The 15,842-nt window shown below is 47.2% G+C and overlaps 1 protein-coding gene and 1 long non-coding RNA gene across 6 annotated transcripts in view; one reads left to right on the top strand and one right to left on the bottom strand.

Annotated features, from left to right (window-relative positions):
- Positions 1–15,842, top strand: part of BCAR3 (BCAR3 adaptor protein, NSP family member) — a 136,266-nt gene that overhangs the window by 98,746 nt on the left and 21,678 nt on the right. For 4 of the 5 annotated variants that reach the window (XM_017544193.1, XM_017544194.2, XM_037744165.1 and 1 more), the window contains 2 exons: positions 7,660–7,788; positions 10,890–11,332. In XM_017544193.1, the coding sequence (XP_017399682.1) occupies positions 7,660–7,788; positions 10,890–11,332 (572 nt within the window). Of the gene's footprint in view, positions 1–7,659; positions 7,789–10,889; positions 11,333–15,089; positions 15,280–15,842 lie in introns of those variants that run through there. The other variant, XM_017544196.2, reaches the window with a different exon arrangement.
- On the bottom strand, positions 504–7,661 carry LOC108315023. Its single transcript, XR_001829778.2, has 3 exons — positions 7,547–7,661; positions 5,532–6,195; positions 504–1,236 (listed from the first exon to the last, which is right to left on the bottom strand). It is a non-coding gene; the product is annotated as an uncharacterized LOC108315023 (long non-coding RNA).

Raw genomic sequence — 15,842 nt, 5'->3', positions numbered from 1 at the left:
GGGATTCAAATGGGGATAGATAAAAGAATCAGGAATTTCTTTTCTTTCTTCTTTTTTGGCTGGGGGGATGGAGTCTTGCTCTGTAGCTCAGGCTGGAGTGCAATGGTATGATCTCGGCTCATTGTAATCTCCACCTCCCAGATCCCGGTTCAAGCAATTCTCCTACCTCAGCCTCCAAAGTAGTTGGGATTACAGGCACGAGCCACCACGCCTAGCTAATTTTTGTATTTTTTTAGTATAGATGGGGTTTCACCATGTTGGCCAGTCTGGTCTTGAACTCCTGACCTCGTGATCCCTCCCCCCGCCCCCCACCTCAGCCTCCCAAAGTGCTTGGATCACAGGTGTGAGCCACTGCGCCTGGCCAGAATCAGGAATTTCTTAACCAATGGAAGCTGATCCTGAGGGTTCTAGTTCTGGTAATAATGAGGACAGAAGAGATGCCAGTGACTGGGGAAAAGGGTGAGATCAGGCTTTGCAAAGGGGATGAGTTCAGTTTATCCATATTGACATCTCAGCTCAAACATGGATTCCAGTAAATATCCCTACCAGGCACCAACCCTAAGGGCTGGAGATGGAGATCTGGTCATCGTCAGCACATTTCAAAAGACTCTGACCTGTTCCTCCAGCCCTGGCCCCCTCCAGCCCATTGCTCTCACTGCAGCCAGATTGGTTTCTCTAAAAGTATCTTTTTTGTATACCTGTGGCCTTCCTGGGCAAAGAGTCTTAGTGACTCTGACTTTCTGAAGTGTGATGGTATAAACCCTCAGCCACCAATGTCAGGCCGCCCTCAGCCAGTCCCTGCCTTTCTGGATCAGGACTGCTTTGATCACAAGTGACAGGGATCCCACTCATACTAGCCTAGGTCACAAGGAGAGCTTTCTGGCTGATGTAATCAGCTGGGGCTTAGGGATGTACATGCCCGGGGTCACTTTCCATCTCTTGCTCCTCTTCTCTTTGTTTTCTGGTTTGATTCTCTCAGCACTTTGTTCTACCTGGCAGGAAACATAGGAGTAATGCAGCTTCCATGCTTCAAGTCTCATGGTGTTTTCACTGGGTTGAATAGAGTATCTTCTTTGCTCACTTCCATCTAGAAAAATCCCAGGAAGAACTCTGATTGGACCAGCTTGGGACAGGGGCCCTTCCTGAGCCAACCAGCAATGGTTAGGAAGGTGGGCTCAGAACCACATGCTCGGAGTGAAGATGGGGCTCTCCTGGGAAACGGTGGGGTTGCTGGATCTATATAAAATACGTAACATAGCATTGTTGTGTCTTCACATGCTTTAGCCCTTTCCCCCTAGCCAGAACCTTCCGGCCAAGGCCAGCCCTTTTTGTCTTCCTTAGTTCAAATGTCCTAGATCTGACCCTCACCACCCAACCCTGATTCTCCAGATCTCTATCCTCCTCCCATCCCCATGAAGCTGTTTCCAGGACACTCACTCCTGGCCACAGTGACTTTTCTCATTTTTCCGTACGGAAAACCAAAGGACAAAGAGGTGGAGTAACTTGTCCTGGTGGCAGAGCTGGGAGGGACAGGGAGCAGATGGCAGGACAAGCAGTGTGTTTCTAGAGCTTGGGTTGCGTTAAATTGTTCTTTGTGTGCTGTCTTCCAAGGAGACTGTGCCTTCCTTGAGGGCAGGGACGAGGGCATCCATCCCCTGTGGGCAGCCAGATGCTGAGCAACTGTTTGGTCATGATGATGGATGGCCATGGGCCAGCAACAACCTCTTTTCACCCTCAGTTCCCAGGCCTGAGGATAGAGTCTTTCCTGGCGATTTGCACAATTTAAAATCCTGTGGGAACTAGGAAGCCTTTCTTACAGGCAGGGATGGAGTAAAATAATTATTAATTATAATGTAGATGCCATCTTTTTAAAAATTCTGCTGTCTCTTACATGTGAATGAGTGTCCTCAGCCTCCTCTGGGGCTTTCTGACAGATCCTCCAAGTGCATCCCAGTCTTGAGAACTGGAATCTCCTGGGCATCCAGGGCCCATTGTTGTGCCTGATTTGAAATGCAGGCTCATGCTCATACAGGAGACCCCAAGCTCAATCCCTCCCATGCCGGAATGGCTTTTCTTCCTTGGAGAGCTGCTGAAATGTGGGTTTCCGTGTTAATTGAGGTTCCCAGCACGTCCACGGAGCTGGCTCTGCGCCTCCAGAACGTGTTTTCCAATCATTTTCCAGGCCCTGGCTATTCCAGCCTGTCAAGACTGGACTTGCCGGGGCCATATGGGGCTGCAGAGATGTGCTTTCCAGATTCAGAGTGATATTTATGATTTCTCCGGGCCAGCCCCAGCAAGCTAGGGCTAGCCCCCTCCATGTAACGGAGCAGAGGTGCTGGGACAGGCAGGCAGTGAGTACGGATTAAAGAAACCTGTGGCAGGCAGCCTCCAGGCACTCGGCAAGCTCCAGGCTGCTTCCCTCCCAAACACTGGCCTCCCTCAGCGTCCTGCATCAGACCCTGAACACGAAGTCTGCTTATTTTATGGAAGCAGATTCGTAGCATCCTGATATGAGTCTGTAATGACACCAGTGCTGACTGCATGCCAGGGATGTTCTTGATGCTTTCCAGGTGCTCACCCATTTAATCCTTATTAACACCTCATGACACATTATCCTGCCTATTTTGTAGATGAGGAGCCTCAGGCTTTACAGTTATTGTCACTTGCCCAAGGCCACATAGCAGGTCCGTGGCACAGTGGCCTGTGGATCGAGGTGGATCTTAAACACCTTGCTGTAACAGCTTTTGATATGAGTTGAGGTCTACTAAAATGCTGGGGATAGGAAAGATGTTACTAGACTCAGATTTTCATGAAAAGCATCAATTATAGTAACTTATTAATTTTCGAACTATACTGCAATTTGGTTGGACAAGAGAGGGCCTCATCCACCCCCTACATTTGCCCTGTTTGTCAGTTTACCTACATCTCATCTCAGACCCCAATGCTAATGACTGGGACAAACATGAACCTTTCCAAGTAGGGCCATGTACAGTACTTACTAATTCTCCTTCCCTTCTCCTCTTTCTTTCTTGCTGAAGGCATGCCTATTATTTATGTATATAGTACCTTTTCTTACTCTCCCAGTCCCCCCAAAAGGACTACTCTTAAATTTCTTGAAGCAGAAGATATGGGCCCTGACTGCATGTTTGTCTCATCATGGTGTGGGTGTATTTGGTCCCTGGAATGAACCTGGCAAGATCTTTGGGCACAAGTTCTTGATCCAAAGCCCAGCAGCATCCCTTCCTTCGGCGGCTGAGCCCACAGCTGCTGTGTGGTGTGAGCCCAGGATGGCTGGAGCCTGTGCTGAGGCAGTGAAAACCAACCTTGCCTCTCCCACTCTTCCCTTTCTGCTACCTCCTTCCCCCGAAGACAAAAAGCTGGAAAAACCAGGAATCAGATGCCTTCTAGGAATGAGGTTCAAACTCAGGGGCAAATGTTAGAGAATCTGAACTTGGAGAGAAAGCTGTATCACTAGATAATGTGATCATTATTAATGTTTATTGCATTTATGTAAGCAAATGATTATTCACAAGGCTTGCTGTCTCTGCCTGGCAGTTGAAGAATGACAGTGCAGAGGGCCAGAGTCCTGCATTCACACTCAGTGTCAACTTTCTAAGAGAGCACAGCTGTGTTACCCATTTTGGGTGCCACAGTGGCTGCTGTCCCTTGCTGACAGAGGGATTGAGGATGATCTGAGTCCAGCCAGTCTTTGAAGCACATTGAGTTGAGAAGATGTCTACAAATGTGGTAGAGTTGGAAAAGAGCTAGGAGAAAAGGCTGTAGGAACTGGGGTGGATTTGAATGATGTGCTTGTCTTCTTTATTTTCCCAAGATTGGAAACAGTTGGAATGCCTAGGGCCTGACACCTTGTTCTGTCTCTTCTCATGCATAATTCTGGGCTATGCAGTTATAACAGTGCATGTGAATATTATGTGAATGAATACAGTACTTACCTCTTCTGCCCTTCCCTTAAAAAGGTAGTCCAAGGAAGGGCAGGAGGATTCTTAGGGCATTCGTAGAATAAATTAGAGCTTAGATCAATTAGAGGACACCAACAGCCACACAGACGGTATGAAACCTTTGCTGAAGGCAGAGGCTCTGTTGTGTTACCTTAAAGTGCTAGAATTTGCTTCATAGCCATGTCCTAAAAACTAGCCCAGGCCATGAACAAAATGGTTGCATTCAGGGAAAAATCCAAATTCTTCCCACATGGCAGCAGAAAAGTGGAAGGATATACTGTCACCAGTAATTCAGTTGCATGTGGGAAGCCTTCAGAATTTTGCCAAATATTGCAGACACACATGACCAGTCCTATGAAGCAGGAATCTCATTTCTAGTCCCCAAGAAGCACAGCTGTCACAGTGTTCTCAGGAATACAGATGGATACATTTTGCCACAATTTGTTATATGGTCACCTCTCACCTAGGGGTTTACAGTCCATCAAAGTACTTATCTATAGTGGCAGAATCATAGTTGGGGAGATCAAGATCTCATAAAATACAGGCAGCTGGGAAAAATAGTTGCATTAATATATGTGATGAAAGCAGTAGTGAAAGTTCTAGAAGGTATCCACTCCCAAAATAACCACTATTTAATCATGAGGTGGCCATATAAGGTGATCCTTTTGAATTGCTTTCTTTAGTTGTTTGGGAGACGTTGTCCACATCATCTGCTGAGGCAGAGGCTCCCAGCAGCAAACCTGGCTCTGCAGCATATTCGAGCCAGCCCTCACTGGCTGGAAATGAATGTCTTTTGCAATTGCTTGTTCACTCTGGGTCTCCCTCTCTCCCTCCCTCTCACTTTCCTTCCTTTCCCTTTCCCTCCTTCCCTTTTAAAATACAAGCCTAGGCAGTTGTGTAACCTTCAAACTTTTCATAAATTATGCAAGAGCTTAAGGGCATAGTTTTTGAAGTCCGGTCTTTCATCCCAAAGTATTTGAGAGCGTTAATCTTAATATCTTCATTTCTCTCTCTCGGTACTTTCCTGTAGTGCCCTACCTCCTATAGTACCCTATGATTCCCTCTCTCGAGTCCACTGGGGAAAGTGCAATAATTTAGGATTTTCCTGTTCTTCTCTTAGGAATTAGGAAGATAGCTGATTTTATATATTTTTTGTAACCAGTTTATAACAGCATTATCTCAAAACCTGGAATAAAAGATTGATACATGTAAAGAAAAAAAAAAACCCTTGCTGTTATGAACAGGGCTGAGAAAGGAGCCAGGGAGAGGGAGAGGTGGCTGAGTGTTAGGGCATCAGGGAGGAAGGAAAATGCAAAGATAAATATGGAAATAGCTTCTTGGAAATAAGCAAATAAATTTTCAATGAAGAACTATGCAAGACCTGCTGTATGTTTTCAGAGCTCTGTATTTTTAGAGCTCAGACCAAGAAGTGGGTCCAGGGTGCAGTTCAAAGGATTTAGGCTCAGCCTGCAGACTGCCTGTCAGGGTGACTAAATGGCAGTCAGGTCACAATATGGGTTAGGACTTAGTTCAGCCACCAGTGACCAGAACACCCACAAATCCCAGGCTTACCTAAGATAGATCACCTAGGAGACCTGGAGGCTGGCAGTCCAGGGCTGGTGTGTTGGCCCCTCGGTCATCAGGGACCCAGCCTCAATCAGGCCTTCCACCCAGCCATTCCTAGGTATGGCTCCCCACTAAGAGTCCAGAATGGTGTTGAGGCTCCAGCCATCAAATCTCAGCTCCTTGGTCAGAACCGAGTCCTGTGGCCACATCTCCCTGGAAGAGACAGAGATTGAGGAATGCGGTCTCTTGGCTGAATGCAGCATGCCCAGTGAAAACAGGGCTTCACGTAACTTGAGAGAGAAAGAGAGTATCTCCATTACTAAGCAAAGTCATCATCTTTTCTTATCCTGGGTATTTGTTTACTAAACACCCAATGCCTGATGTTTTCAGGCATTGCTCAAGGGCAGTGAGGCAAAGGAAGATGGATTTCTGTTTCCATAAAACTTACAGTCTAGTGGGAGGCAAAGCAGACAATAAATGAAAAATAAGCATGGCCAGGTTGACAACCTGCATTCCACACTCGAGCTATCTTCAGATACAACTGTACAATATTAATGATGGGAGCGGATGGTGTCAAACATCACCGTCTAAAGGCTGCGGGCATCCTGGACAGCCAGTGTCAGCATATCTTGATGCAAATTCCATCCTTCAAACACTCCCGAGTGAGTGCCTGCCCAGTGAGAAGAGGAGGAGGGAGTAGTACACAAGTAGTAAGCTGGAGCCCCATCTAAAAATCAGCCTGAGTCATTATTCAGTTAGTGTTCTTCATGGGCCAACGTGCAAAGAAACAGTAGAGGATAAGAATCTAGTCCTAAAATTTCAGGGCTTTTTTTTGGTGGAAAAGGATTTGGAGCTGGTTTTTTTGCTGAGGTGCAAAGTAGTCTAATAGGCCAGGCACAGTGGCTCACACCTATAATCTCAGCACTTGGAGAGGCCAAGGTGGTGGATGTATCACTTGAGCCCAGGAGTTTGAACCAGCCTGGGCAACATGGTGAAATGCTGTCTCTAAAAAAACTACAAAAATTAGCCAGGCGTGGTGGCACGTGCCTGTAGTCCCAGCTACCAGGGAGGCTGAGGTGGGAGTATGGCTTGAGTCGGGGAGGCCAAGGCTGCAGTGAGCTGAGACTGCACCACTGTGCTCTAACCTGGGCAACAAAGTGAAACCCTGTCTCAAAAAATCAATAAATAAAATAAATAAACATTGTTAAAAAGTAGTGTAATAAGTAATAATTTTGTGGCTCTCATGGGGGTTTGAAGGGCAAGCTGGGAAACGGGAAAATCACAGGGACACAGCCTTTTTCTGCTCATGGGACCTTCAGCAAGTGGTTCCTGAGCCTGGTCTTGCTGGAAACTGGGCAGGTTTCCAGGTTCAGTTCACATGTTGTAAGTGGGCTTGGTTCTAAATTAAACCTGGAGCCACTGCTGGCCACCCAGCACTCCCTGCCATGGCCACTGTGCAGTGCCGCAGACCAGTAATTTTCAAACCATCTGAGGTGAAGGACCAGGGTTGCCTTTTTAAATTTGTTTCAGTTTCCTATCTGTCATAAAAATGAAATATTAGAAAAGTGAAATGAAGACATAGACTTCTGTTATTAGATTCGAGAGACATAAAATTGCTTTGTCCATTTGCCGTAAAAGTTTCTAAAGACTGACAATTCCTGAACTTGAGTTTGCCAACAGCAAAGAAGTCAGGGGCATCACTACCAGCCCAGGGACTGTGCTTTGGGCCAGGATCTAAGGCCAGAAGGGAACTGCTGCCCTCCCCACTCCGTATCAGGACAGTCCTGAAGGAGAATGCAAAAGCTCCCCCGGGAAGAGAGTAGCCTGGGCAGCATGTGTCTTGCTGTCTGCATGTCTCTCTGGCCCTTCCTGCCCAGCTGCTTGGGTAGACTGGTAAAGGGAACTTCTTGGTGGACTCTCCTACCATAGTCTCCATGTGCAGGTAAAAATTTTATTACACACTTGTGGCCAGAGAAATGAAAGGTCACAGCTCTTTGTAATCATTATCCAGGCTCCCTTACCTGAATGCAGGCTTCAGCATAACTGGTTGTATTAGTGAAGCAGGCGGTCACCTCAGCTGGCATGGCCTGGCGTGGGCTGGGCAGGGGAGCTCATGGTTGACTCTGTGTTGCAGTTCTCCAAGGAGAGGCACATGATGGACAGGACCCCCGAGAGGCTGAAGAAGGAGCTGGAGGAGGAGCTGCTGCTGAGCAGCGAGGACCTGCGCAGCCATGCCTGGTACCACGGCCGCATTCCCCGACAGGTACCTGGTGTCGTTCCGTCCAGCGCACACGCAGCTACTCTCAGACAGTGTAGATTGATGACCTGCAGGGTCCCACTCCGAGGCCATGTGGGAGCAAGCTCCTGTATAACCAAAAACAAATACTCTAAAAATGACCTCATTTAGACCCTTACCTAAGAAGACCTTGGCAAGAGCTGAGGTCAAGAACCCAGAGCACACGTCCACATGTTCAGGAAGTGACGGGACAGCCAGCGCTCCTGGGGTCTGCAAGCAGAGTTGTGGGAGGCAGCAGCCACAGGGTCAGCAACCGGAAGAACTAGGAGGGAGCGCTGTGGCCCAGGTAATTGAACCCTTGGCCAGCTGCCAGCAGCCTCAAACTATTTGCAACCCCTCCCTCTCAAGGCAGCAGCTTAGCTTCAGGAGGAGAGAGGGCGGGTGGCCCAGACCAACAAGGCTGCCTGTGCCCCAGTAGAGCCAGCGTTATTCACCCTCTCCATCGCTTCCATACGGGATACCATGACCCAGAGGTGGGGAAGAAGGGAATTAAACCCATGACCACAGACTTGTGGCCCAGAATATACTGTGTGATCGTCATTTGGATGATTGCCATGAATAATGTTTTTTTATGTAATACTGTAAAAATGGAAAAATAGAATAAGTCTGCAGAATTGAGGCATAGAATTTCCCTTGGGTTTTTATTGTAAACCTGATCTGGCCAATCATTAACCAAAGACAACATTGACAGGAAATGTGTGGGCAGGGGCTGGGGGGAAGGGCATCATGTCATAAGCTTTTTTTTTTTGTTTTTTTTTTTTAAGACAAGAGTCTTGCTCTATCGCCCAGGCTGGAGTGCAGTGGCATGATCTCAGCTCACTGCAACCTCTACCTCCTGGGTTCAAGTGATTCTCCTGCCTCATCCTCTCCAGTAGCTGGGATTACAGGCACCCACCACCATGCCCAGCTAATTTTTATGTTTTTAGTAGAGACGGGGTTTCACCATGTTGACCAGACTGGTCTCAAACCCCTGACCTCAAGTGATCCACCCACCTTGGCCTCCCAAAATGCTGGGATTACAGGCATGAGTCAGTACGCCTGGGCTTTTTTTTAATATAGCAGATTTCTTGGCACAATCAAATAAATAATTCTTATTCTGACTTTGTTCTTTTAAGTTTAAAATTAATGGTAGAAAATATAGATAGCATAAATAAGGAAATTAAACTCTTATCTATAATTCTCCTCATAATTCTCCTGGAGATAACCACTATGAACACTTTTGTGTACATATATTCTCCGGGGCTTTTCAAAATCAAGTATGAGATTGTTCTGCATATACTTTTTTGGTAGCCCATTCTACTCACTTACTATGTCTTGGAAATTTTCACCCACTATAAAATATTCTTCTGTACCAGCCTACATTGTATGTCTGTCCATGGTATGCATGCATCACAATTTATTGGACACTTAGGGCGTTTCTAACACTGTGACCAACATCCTTTAAGGGTACTATGTTCATACCTATAATTATTTTCACAGGCTCAACAGGCCCAATTCTGGTTTTTTGTTTGTTTGTTTTTTTGAGACAGAGTCTTGCTCTGTCACCAGGCTGGAGTGCAGTGGCTCGATCTTAGCTCACTGCAATCTCTACCTCACAAGTTCAAGCGATTCTCCTGCCTCAGCCCTCTGAGTAGCTGGAACTACAGACGTGCACCACCACACCCAGCTAATTTTTGCATTTTTAGTAGAGACAGTGTTTCACCATTTTGGCCAGGATGGTCTCGATCTCTTGACCTTGTGTTCCACCTGCCTCGGCCTCCCAAAATGTTGGGATTACAGGCGTGAGCCACCATGCCCAGCCTTCACAGGCTCAATTCTAAGAAATGGAATTTCTAAGTGAAAACATTTTTAAGGCAAAGATGCAATTTCAAGGTAACCATGGTAGCCTACTATTTTAAGCTAACAGAAGTATACTGTTGATCAAATGATGGAATGTCTCAGAAAAATTGTCACAGTTATAAAACTGGTGACTGTCACCACTGTCCTTCTCCTTATCATGGCCATTAAATTTGTTTACTACTTGCCATGAGTATAAATTTTCAGCAATAAATCATTCCAAACTGGGTAACTGAACACTATAACCATAACCATAACAACAAGAGTTATTGCTAACATTTTAGCTCCTTAAATTTTTTTAGCCATCCTGTAGGTAATATTATCATTTGTGTTTTTCAGATAATGTAAATTAGCCACAAGGAGAGTATGTAATTTGTCCAGAGTCTTACAGCTGAGCCAGGATGCGAACCCAGCTGGTTGAGGCTACAGGAACAGCCAGACTGCACCACAGTCTTAATTCTCCAGTTGCTGTAAGCAGCAGCATCATGCGAGTTATTTTTGAGCATCCACTGTGTTCCAGCGCTTGCATGTATTATGTATACAAATGCATAACCCTTATAGTAACTGTGAGATGAGAGACCCCAGCCTGCTGGCCCGACTTAGCTCCAGGCCTTCTAGCCAGTAGTTGGTGTGTCCTGCACATGGACTCGTCCTCTGAGAGGGCTCCGAGGACGACTTCTAGACACCAACAAACACCCTCTTTCTCCTCACTCCACCTGTTGGGGAGGGAAAATCAGGCCTGCCCGACACAGTTTCTAATTTCCTGTTTCCTGGTGCATTACATCATTCAAGTCTATATACACGTCATGTTCTTGTGACACTTCCCCAACCGCCCTATTTTACTGGACAGCCCTCATCCCCTGCCCAGCACTTCCTGTCTCCTTTCCTGATTTACTTTTTCCCTGACGTTACATCTGACATACCATAGCCATTGGTTATTTATTCTCACTAAAACAGAAGCTCCCCACCAAACACAGGAGCTCCATGAGGTGGGCACTTGTGTGCCATTGTCGCCCCTGTAGTGGTGCTTGGCACAAGTAGGCTGTCAGTCAGTAGTTCCTGAATGAATGATTGGATCTTCTGTGAATTTGACCTTTGAAAAACTAAACAGCTGACCCAAGAAGAAATAGTAGCATTGCCTTCCGTTGGCCCAGAGAAGTGGGTAGCCATAAGCTTTTGGAAGGAATGTGATTTTGCCTTTCCTACTCCTCACTCACCTTTTTGTCCCAAAGGTGTCTGAAAACCTTGTGCAGCGAGATGGCGACTTCCTAGTTCGTGACTCTCTGTCCAGCCCTGGGAACTTTGTCCTAACCTGTCAGTGGAAGAACCTCGCTCAGCACTTCAAAATCAACCGGACAATTCTGCGGCTCAGTGAGGCGTACAGCCGTGTGCAGTACCAGTTCGAGATGGAGAGCTTCGACTCCATCCCCGGCCTGGTGCGTTGCTATGTGGGCAACCGCCGGCCCATCTCCCAGCAGAGTGGCGCCATCATCTTCCAGCCCATCAACAGGACGGTGCCCCTGCGGTGCCTGGAAGAGCGTTATGGTACCTCCCCAGGCCGGGGCCGGGAGGGCAGCCTCACCGAGGGACGGCCGGATGTGGCCAAGCGGCTGAGCCTTACCACGGGTGGCGTCCAGACCCGAGAGCAGAATTTGCTCAGGGGAAACCTCCTCAGGTGGGTCAAGGCCTCCTCTGCAGTTGGCACAGGACCATGAAAGGCACCAGAGGTGCCCAAACTTAGGCAGATGAAGAATTCATCATGGAACAGAGAAATAAACGATGTTAATAGGAATGTCGACTGTTCACGGAATAGCTGTTACGAGGCATTGCACTATTAGCTCCCAGCTGAGCAGGGCCAGCAATAAATGGTACAGGAGTTGAGGAAGGACAGAGGGGGTGGCAACAGGGGAGACCTTGTGAAGGGGGGTTAAGCTTGGGCTAGTCTGATGGCTGGAGAAAATTTGGATAGAAGCTGCAAAGGGCAGGGGCTGTTCCAGGTGGGAGGCACAGCCTGGGCATAAGTCTGGGGATGGAAAATGGCATGATCTTGGAGTGAGTGTGCTGGTGGGGCTGGAACAGAAGGTCTGTGCAAGGGACCCGTAGCAGTGGGCTTAGGGAGTTAGCCCCAGCCAGATCGTGGGGACCTTAATGCCAGGTGCAGGGCTTTGAGGGAGCTGCACAGACTCAGCAGAGTGAATGCAGATGTCCTAAGAATAGAAATGGACAGCAATGTACTGGGAGCAAGGAGTGAGACAGGAACAGGAAAGCCAGTTAGTGAATCATGGAGGGGCCTGGCCCCCCAGGACTCTAATGCATGTGGCGGAGTAGGAGGAGGGCATATTGGAGACAACAGGAGTGACCAGGAGGGAGGGGACTGTGGAGGAAAAACATGCTTTTTCATCTGAGCTGGAAGACTATGGGCTTGAGTGCCAGAGTCCAGCAGGAGTTTTGGGGTCCAGGAGGCCATTAGGGCTGAAGACTTAATTTAGGGCTTGGTCCACATGGAAAGGGTGGTTGACTTGGTGAGAACAGATGAGATTTCTAAGATAGGAGACGCAGAGAGCATGGGGGCTATAGTGTGAACCTTGGGGAATGGGGGCAGAGAAGGATTTAGAGCACTTGGTGGAAAATCAGGGCTTCAGAACATCGCTGAGCCTCGACACCCAGCTGTCAAATGTCAGCAGTGGTGGCCTGCATTTGTTTAGGGCCTGTCTTTCACAGAGCTCAGGGTCCTTGTGCACATCATCTAAATGCACTGGGAAAGGAAAGGAGGGAAAAGGCAGGGGTCAGTGACATAGACCCAGTCCAGCCCTCAGTCACACAGCAGCCCTGCCCTGGCCCCCCAGCTTCTAATCTTATGCACGTAAACCAACATATTGTATTCTACTCACTGATTTTCTTTTTGGTCCATGAGGAAATGTCATAAACTGTCATTTCTATGCTACAGAACTTGGGGAGAAAAATACAGGACTCTGTGTGGAATGCAAATGACAGCTGTGTGCTGCCTGGAAGCTCTGGCACATGCTGGTCAGCCTCTGGCTGTGGACCTGGTAGCCAGGCACAAATTCCCACTCTGCACTGGGCAACTGTTCAACCGGGGTCAAGCGACTCGACCTTCCTGGGCCTCAGCTTCTTCATCTAGAAAGATGGAGCTTGTGAGGTATACATGGTTTAATATATGCAAAGTGCTCAGAACAGGGCAGGCACATAGGAGGTCTAGGGAAGTGCTTATTATCTGGAAGGGAGTAGAATGTCAGACTCAGACCCCGCACAGTGGCTCACAACTGTAATCCCAGCGCTTTGTGAGGCTAAGGTGGGAGGACTGCTTGAGCTCCAGAGTTCAAGACCAGCTTGGGCAACATGGCATAACCCCATCTCTACAAAAAATAAAAAAATTAATATAAGGAGCTCAAACAATTCTATAGGAAAAAAATCTAATAATGTGATAAAAAAAATAAAACTGGGTAAAAGATTTGCTCTTTTGAGAAATAGGCATTTCTCAAAAGAAGACATACACATGGGCTGGTCGCAGTGGCTCATGCCTGTAGTCCCAGCACTTTGGGAGGCCAAGGCAGGTGGATTACCTGAGGTCAGGAGTTCAAGACCAACCTGGCCAACATGGTGAAACCCCATCTCTACTAAAAATGCAAAAATTAGCTAGGTGTGGTCATTCCTGTAGTCCTAGCTACTGGGGAGGCTGAGGCAGGAGAATTGCTTGAACCTGGGAGGTGGAGGTTGCAGTGAGCCGAGATGGCACCACTGCAGTGGCAAACAGGCAGATGAAAAGGTACTCAACATGATTGGTTATCAGAAAAATGTAAATCAGAACTATAATGGATATCATCTTATCCCACTTAAAAAGGCCTATATCTAAAAGACAGGTAATAACAAATGCAGGTGAGGGTTGTGGAGGAAAGGGAACCCTCCTATACTGTTGGTGGGAATGTAAGTTAGTACAACCACCATGGAGAACAGTTTGGGGGTTCCTCAGAAAAGTAAAAGTTGAGCTACCATATGATCCAGCATTCCCACTGCTGGGTATATACCCAAAAGAGAGGAAGTCAGTATATCAAGGAGCTATCTGCATTATGTTTGTTGTAGCACTGTTTACAATAGCCCGGCTTTGGAAGCAGCCCAAGTGTCCATCAGCAGATGGATGGATAGTGGAGCACTACTCAGCCATAAAAAGAATGAGATCCTGTCATTTGCAGCAACATGGATGGAACTGGAGATCGTTATGCTAAGTGAAATAGGCCAGGCACAGAAAGACAAACATCACATGTTCTCACTTACTTGTGGGATCAAAAAGCCAAAACAATTGAATTATTGGACAGAGAGAGCAGAAGAATGGTTACCAGAGCCTGGGAGGGATAGTAGTGGGTGGGGGTTGGGAGGGAGGTGGGGATGGTTAATGGGTACAAAAAATTTTAGAAAGAATGAATAGGACCTATTTGATAACACAGTAGGGTGACTATAATCAAAACAACTTAATTATATATTTTAAAATAAAGATTGTAATTGGATTGTCTGTAACTCAAAAGATAAATGCGTGAGGGCATGGATACCCCATTCTCCATGATGTGCTTATTTCACATTGCATACCTGTATCAAAACATTTCATGAACCCCGTAAGTGTAGACACCTACCATGTAGCCACAATTTTTTTTAATAATTAAAAAAAAGTTTTTAATACAAAAATTAGCTGGGCACGGTGGTGTGTGCCTGTGGTCCCAGCTACTTGAGAGGCTGAGTTGGGAGGACTGCTTGAGCCTGGACCATGCCACTGCACTCCAGCCTGGGCGGCAGAGCAAGATCCTGTCTCAAAACAAGCAAAAACAAACAAACAAAAACTCAGGGCAATTACAACGAGGGAGGCAAGGCCCGATATTTAGAAATGCTCCTTTTCATACTAATAGGATTGGACTGGAGATCCCTTACCATGTTACAGGGGGACCTTTTCTTCTGTTTGCTTTGGGAGGGATTGGCTGCTGAATAGTTGAAGCAGGGAGTTAATGTCATATACAGAGTGGGAGTGTATTCGACCGGATAACAGAACCACTGCTGTGGGGAAGGCCTCCTTGTTGGCCCTGAATGATCCTGGTTTAAAAACATTTTAAGATAAGAAATGAAAAAAAGACTAAGAAAGTCTCTAAGTCAACAAGTCAGGCCTAATAGAGCCACTTTTCTGTTTGCCCTTTGGAATCCAGATCCTCCTAGGACTTGTCACCACTTTGCACAGGCAGCACGCCCAGAAATGTTTAAGTGGGAGGAGGGGAAAAGACGGCCCCATGGCCTGCTGCCCTGCCCTGATGTCCTTCAGTGGCTCCCTCACGTCATCTCTGGCCAGATGCCACCTGTCCTGACGTCGGGCCTGCTAGTTGGCTGGCTGCTGGCCTGCCCTGGGCAAAGGTGTGTGCTCACAGGCAGGTTGCGTTCCAAGCCCTTCCGTTCTGGCCCTTGGAGTCCAGCCACAGTGGTCATTACTTAAATATCACTTCTCGGGAGCCATTTCCTTTTGTAATTTGCCCTCGTTCTTGCCTTATCTTCGAAAGGTTGCTGGAATTTCTCTTGCTCGGAGTTTGGGGTTTTTTTCATTTTGTTTTTTCTTTGGTGCTTGTAAAGGTAGGAAAGAACTTCGTGATTTCTGTAACGTAAGAATGTTTTATGCTTATGGGAAGGCCAGTTAAAATTCATAACAACTTGGCTGGTGCAGTGCCTCCGTCTCTAGCTAGGGAGATTCTGGTGCTTGGTGCTAATTAGACAAATTCCCAATTTGAATTGGAAAGGGACAGACGGAATAACAGAGAGTGTGTTGAAAGTTACCTTCCACCTTTTCCCTGTGTAGTTACCCAGTGTGCCTCCCAGCTGCTGCTTGGTGACCATGCGAGTGCCTTTTCCCAGCTCAGCAGGAGGAGGCCATGTGGGGGGTTCCCGAAGGGCAGCCATGAGGTCGGGGAGGGCAGCCTCCCTGGGCAGTCCTGCAGGTTATTTGGGGGATGCTGAGATTTGCACCAGAATGTAAGTTGCCCCACAGCTTCCTTCCTAACTGCAACACTGTGGAGCATGTGGAAAATGCATGTTAGTTAGGCAAGCCATTCCCTCTGGGGCTGTAAGTAATTTTAGGCTCTATTAAAAGTACACATTCCAGTTCATCAGATTTTCCTGGGAGTATCGTAAAACTTTTA

This window comes from Cebus imitator, unplaced genomic scaffold (genome assembly GCF_001604975.1).
Source record: "Cebus imitator isolate Cc_AM_T3 unplaced genomic scaffold, Cebus_imitator-1.0 Scaffold166, whole genome shotgun sequence".
Classification (NCBI taxonomy): Eukaryota; Metazoa; Chordata; class Mammalia; order Primates; family Cebidae; genus Cebus; species Cebus imitator.
This window is presented reverse-complemented; position numbering and strand designations above follow the sequence as displayed.